General features: G+C 46.7%; 1 protein-coding gene across 2 annotated transcripts; it reads left to right on the top strand.

Annotated features, from left to right (window-relative positions):
* The first annotated feature begins 488 nt into the window (after positions 1-488).
* Positions 489-5647, top strand: MRPL18 (mitochondrial ribosomal protein L18). 2 transcript variants are annotated; one of them, XM_046006892.1, is made up of 4 exons: positions 489-665; positions 947-1133; positions 4537-4619; positions 5262-5329. In XM_046006892.1, exons 1-4 carry the CDS (start codon positions 614-616, stop codon positions 5327-5329), a joined length of 390 nt encoding a protein of 129 aa, XP_045862848.1. In that variant the 5' UTR covers positions 489-613. The 2 variants fall into 2 exon arrangements, with proteins under 2 accessions (XP_045862848.1, XP_045862847.1); XM_046006891.1 differs by having other exon boundaries at positions 507-665; positions 4537-4768; positions 5262-5647.
* Positions 5648-6242: the final 595 nt, after the last annotated feature.

The following is a 6242-nucleotide window of genomic DNA, read 5'->3' as shown; positions in this document are numbered from 1 at the left end:
GACCTGAGCCGAAGGCAGCGGCTTAACCCACTGAGCCACCCAGGCGCCCCATGTGTTTGCTTTTAACGGTCTTCGGCGACACGTGGCGAGCTTGGTTCCTGCGCTCACGGGCCTAGGCTTGTGGCCCGGAACCTGGGTTGGACGGGAAGAGCTTTGCACGGGCTATATGGGAAAAATGACAACTACGGTTTCTGAAAAGAAACCGCATCTTGCGCTGCCCCGGACTTCCCCCATTGTCCACCGGGGCTGCATGTGGATCCCACAGCCACCGGCGGTCGCTTTGCAACCAAACAAAGCAATTCGACCCCGGCGGGACCCGGAACCTAAACTAGCGGGTTGCGCCCCGCCCCCAGGCGCGTTGCTGCGACGTGGTTGGCGGGCTGCAGCGTCACGTGCAAGCCAGCGCAAGCAGTGATTGGAGGAGCCCGGGTAACAGATTGGCCGGTCAGCCGCTGGGCGGTGGGACTTGTTAGTTCCGGGTCGAGGTGCAGGTGACTTCCGGCGTCCAAAGGCTTTTCCCGGAGTTAACATGGCTGCTGCCGGCGACCGGCTGGGACGCCGCTGAGGGAAGGGCGCGAGGCTTTTCTGAGGCTTTGCCAGCGATCCCTCCGCGATGGCGCTCCGGCCGCGGCTCTGGGAGTGGCTGTCGGTTTGCAGGAACCCTGGTAATTCTCGCTTCTCTCAGATGACCCCCCAGGGCCGGCACATGAAGTGTGCGTTTGCAAGCCGTGTTTTCTGTTACCCCGCCCCCGAGCAGGGAACTGGCTAACAGCATTGCGGAGACAATAGGAAATTAAGAACCAGGGTCTGTGATGACTGTACTCTGTGACCAGACTTACCTCTTCTCTCCCTTCCGGGGAGTGGGTGGGGACGGAGGTGGGGTCATAGTCCTGTTTTGTCCGTGTTTGTCATTTTTCAAGATACATGTGGTGGTTCCCATTCTTAGGGTGTGGGGGCGCAGCGTTCTCAACCAGTTCCAAGCCAGCGCCGAAGCCTGACGTGGACCCTCTGGAAAATGCAGCTGTTGCCCCAGAGTTCACCAATCGGAACCCCCGCAATCTGGAACTCTTAGGACTGGCCAGGAAAGAGCGGGGTTGGGGGACAGCGTGGCCCTCCCGTGAGTTCTGGCACAGGTAATTAAGGCGGCCGTTTAATCGATCCTACAGAGCAGTGCGCCGTACCCTACAAATTGTTTTCATCAATTCAGTCAACCGGCCAGGTGTTTCTGGAGATTGTCCTCTCAGGAAGCAGCCATTTGGTGGCGGAGGGGTTAGTGGGCGGGGATGGGGGTCGGGGGACATTGCGGGGAGGCGGGGATGGGCCCGGAGAGACAAACGATAAATAGGTGTCAGGGTCAGGGAGAAAATTTAAAGAGGGTGATGTTAGGAGGGGGAGACGGGGCGCCTGCTAAGGCCGCTTCTGAAGGGTAGGACAGTTTGCCAAGAAGAGCATTCCCGGCGGAGGAGATGGCTGGGCTGGGAGTGGGCGCGTGCGTGTGAACCACAGGCCGGGGTACCTGGGGCTCCGTGTGCACAGGAGTGAACGGTGTAAGATGGAAATGGTGTAGGTGGGAGACAGATCGTTCACTTTGTAAACTGAAGTAAGCATGTCACAGTTTTTCACAGTAGTGGGAAGCTGAGAGAGTTTAATACATTTTGAACTTCAAGACTATTCCCGTTGCTCTGGGAAGTTTGTAAGGGGGGAGAATAGAAGCAGGGAGACAAGTGAGGAGTCCGTTCTTTGTTATAAAAATGGTTATTTATTGAACACTTTGTATTTGCCAGGAACTCTTAGTTGCTTTTTGTGCACTTTTCTCATTTAACCCTTAGAATTATCTTATGAAACAGGTACAGTAATTTCCTCCATTTTATGGGAGCAAGAGAATCGAGGCTTAGGGGAGACAAGGTTAATAAGCTATAGAGCTAAGTTACAAACATGTTTTTGTCTGACCTGCCTGAGAGCCAAGACACTCTTGTTACCACTGTGCTGCTTTATGTTATTTACTTGGTAAGTATGTCTTACGGATTATATAAAATTGTAATTTGTAATTGGAAGTTACATAGGGGTCATAACTCTGTTTCACATTCATTCAACAAACCTTAGGCCTGTGACACTTCAAAGGCATTGCATGTCATCCTCGTTGGCAAAAATTTTAAGTTTTGTTGTAGAAGATGGAATAGGGTTAATAAAATTTTACAGCTGCTATGATGCATTTTTACTTAGTGTACATAGGAAGGAGTCAAAAGGAGTAGTAGGCCGATCACTTGAATTAATCTAAAATTCTTTTGACACATTCAACCTATTTACTTAATATTGGAACATTTAAGGGCCTGGGTGGCTCAGTGGGTTAAAGCCTCCACCTTCAGCTCGGGTCATGATCCCAGGGTCCTGGGCTCGAGCCCCACCTTGGGCTCTCTGCTCAGCAGGGAACCTGCTTCCCCCTCTCTGCCTGCTTCTCTGCCTACTTGTGATCTCCGTCTGTCAAATAAATAAATAAAATCTTTAAAAAAATATTGGATCATTTAAGTAATTAGAGATCTATTTTCCAACTTTTTTTGCCCTGTCTAGTATATTCACAGTATTACCAGTATAGAACTTTGGCATATTATAATAGTAAGTGACCTGAGAGAGGTTGAGTCCTATGCCTTTGTTGAACAAATGGTTTAAAACAAGCATCAGCAAACTGTGGCCCATGAGCTAAAATTTCCTTTCTTTAAAATGTGAAAAAGAATTCCAAAGAATAGTATTTTGTGATATGAAAATTAGATAAAGTTCAAATTTCATTATCCCCCCAAAACTTTTTATTTTAATATACCACCACTCATTCTCACCTGGCTGTCCTGTTATGGCTGAGTTGAGCAGTTGCAGGAGACCCTATGGCTTACATACCTGAAACATTTATTGTCTGAGTCCTTATGGAAAAAGTTTGTTGACCTTTGATTAAGAAACTGTAATTTTGGGGTGCCTGGGTGGCTCAGTGGGTTAAATCCTCTGCCTTCAGCTCAGGTCATGATCCCAGGGTCTTGGATCAAGCCCGACATCAGCTCCCTTTTCAGCTCAGCCTGCTTCTCCCTCTGCCAACCTCTCCCCCTGCTTGTGCTTTCTCTCTCCATGTCTCTCTTTCTCTCTCTTTCAAATAAAATAAATAAAATCTTTTTTAAAAAAGTTACAAGTATTAGCATACCACGCACACTCTTTTTCATCTGAATCCTCTCTGCCCGCTTCAGAATACATCTTTGTGTCGTTGAGGAACAGTGGCTCTGGAGCCAGACCCCTTGACTGAAGTCCTAGCTTTGTTAATTACCATTAGTTGTGATCTTGCTGAAATTGCTAAACCTTTCTGTGTCCGTTTCTGTGACCTTAAAAAAAAAGAGAAAGAAAAAAAAGAAAGGGAAAATGCGAGATCATTTTGAAACAGGAGCTCTGCCTATGAGCAAGCCAGTGCCTGGCACAGCAGGGGCTCAACGACCGGCAGCAGCACACTTCCTTTCTGGTGGCTGTGCGGAATCCCGCCGCATGGCTTCTCAGGGAGCGAGCTTCTTACTGATGATTACCTTAAGGATCCCAAACAGGGTAGCAATGAATTGCCTGGTCTGTGCATCTCATCAGTGAGATGGGCCTATTTTCATGGGCCCAAGACTCTTTAATATTTTTTTGCTGCGAACGGTCTGTTAGATCCTTTGCCTGTGAAGGTATTGGTCTTTTTTTTTTTTAAACGAATTATAGGAGGCTCTCTTACGTATGGAAATCAGCCCCATGACTAATATGTGTTTAAAGTACTTTTAGTTTCTTGCTGCCTTTTGGCTTTAGTTTACTGTTTTTTTAACTGTAGAAAACTTGGTCAGTTTTTTTCTTTATAAAGGTTGGATGACATGGTTTGATGTCCTATTTAAATAGGCTTACTTGAGACTTAATCATAGGAAACAAACTGCGCATTGCTGGAGGGGAAAGAGGTCGGGGGATGGGGTAACGGTAGTGGACACTAAGGTGGGCACATGAGGTAATGAGCACTGGATGTTACATATAAGACTGACGAATCACTTTGAAACTAATGTTACATGTTAACTGAATTTAAACTAAATAAATAAGACTTAGTTTGAGGTTGTAAAAAAATCTGCTTGCTAGTATTACAATTTCAGTTTTTAATTTAAATCTTTGATCGATCTTCCATTTATTTTGGTGTTAGCTGGAAAGTAGAAACATGACATAAGTAAATATCCTTACTCACTGGAGGGTCACAGAGCTTAGCTCTGCTTCCTGAAATCCTTTTTTGAAGTGATGCTGTGTAATCTCACATCTCAAATACCAAATTTCTCCTGGCTATTTGAGGTTAAGCGGAGATGTTTAGTTTATTATTATTGAGGATGTCCTCATAACGACAGGAAAAAGAGCTTTTCCAAGTCAAATCCAGGTTAACTATGTTGAAGTAAGTGAAACAGACATTGTATTCTTGAGAAATACGTAGGCATTTATTCACCTGAGGCCGTTTACCTGTAGGACCCTTTTGTGATTTTCTTCTCTTCTCATCTCACTTAGGTTGCGAGTTATCAGGACTCAGCATCACGTAGAAGCGCGGGTTGAGCATCGCAGCGGCCAGGTTGTGGTTTCAGCATCCACTCGGGAGTGGGCTATTAAAAAGCACCTTTACAGCACCAGAAATGTAGTGGCCTGTGAGAGTGTAGGACGAGTGCTGGCAGAGCGATGCTTAGAGGCAGGAATCAACTTCATGGTCTACCAGCCCACTCCTTGGGAGGCAACCTCAGACTCGGTATTTTGGTTTTCATGTACTTATTTTTTAAAAAAGTAGGAACTCCTGACAGTGGGTCCTTACACAGTAACAACAGTCGCATTTATTAAGTTCTTCCCGTGTGGCAGATACTGAGGTGGGTGTCCTGACATGTGTGACCTTATTCCATCCTCATTGCAGCCCAGAGGTCAGGAGTCGTATGCCCAGGTCACGTGAGGCTGGCTTGTCCAGAGCGAGTCCGGGGTGACTGTCTGTATAGCCGCAACGTCCCCTACTCTGTTTCCCTGTCCAGTGTGAACATCTTGTCTGTATGATGAAACGCTGCTAATCTTTGACATCTCTAGAGTCTCTTATCTGTGTCATTGTTACCACTTTCTGGAAAAATCCGTGCAGGCTGAAGAGTCAGCAAGGAGCAAATCAGCTGTTTTAGTTCTCTGGGGAAGTGAACTGTTTATTGTCAGCTTCCTTGTTGTGCTGATTTAGCGTTTTCCTTTTTTCGGATCTTCAAAACCAGATGAAACGACTGCAGAGTGCCATGACGGAAGGTGGTGTGGTGCTGCAGGAGCCTCGGAGAATCTATGAATGAAAGAGGAGCATTGTTCCGAACCTATGAATACAAAAGCTGTGAGCTGTTCGGTCCTCCAGAAGAGAGCATCTGGAAGAACATCCAGCTTGGAAGTTTTGTCTAATCGTGGAACTGTGAAATGTTGTCACTAGTTAAGGTCATCCCCTCCTCCCCTTGTGTGTGCGTTGAGGGGGCGGTGGTTTAATCCAGGGCTAAATTCTTCCCCTCTCTTGGACAGAAGTATCTGAGAAAAGCTGTTGCCAGTTATGATTAACTTTGCAAGGACAAATTAAATGTTGTTTATAAGTTAAAGAATAAACGCAGATTATGAGCCATTTCTGGTTACGTGAAATCTTTGCCTTTGAGCCCTCTGTGGCTAGAGTACACATACGAGGTTTGTCCAGACTGCTTGTTACCATGTCCAGCTCATAGTGGTTGACCTCAATAAATGAGAGCTGTTGCTGCAGAGTGTGGACCTTTTTTTAAAATAGGAAATGTCCTTTTCAGTTAATTATTATAAACAGTGCTGTGAAGGGACAAATCATGACCTTATTTGGGCTCTTGATCCCTGACTTGCAGAACTAGATGTGAAAGAAGAAGGAATGCGGGGGCACCTGGGTGGCTCAGCGGGTTAAAGCCTCTGCCTTCAGCTCAGGTCATGATCCCAGGGTCCTGGGATCGAGCCCCGCATCGGGCTCTCTGCTTAGCTGGGAGCCTGCTTCCTCCTCTCTCTCTCCCTGCCTGCCACTCTGCCTATTTGTAATCTCTATCTGTCAAATAAATAAATCTTTGGGAAAAAAAAAAAAAAGGAATGCGGTGAGGAACGGCAAGTGGAGGCGGGTGGGAGCAGGGTTGGCTCATGCTGTTTGGCTTGCAGTGAGAATTTGCTGGGTAGGCGAAGCAGCTTGAAGTGCAATCACCGGAATCTGA

Source organism: Meles meles, chromosome 5, assembly GCF_922984935.1.
Source record: "Meles meles chromosome 5, mMelMel3.1 paternal haplotype, whole genome shotgun sequence".
NCBI classification, from domain to species: domain Eukaryota; kingdom Metazoa; phylum Chordata; class Mammalia; order Carnivora; family Mustelidae; genus Meles; species Meles meles.
Note: the sequence above shows the minus strand (reverse complement) of the source record. Positions and strands in the feature narration are given on the sequence as shown.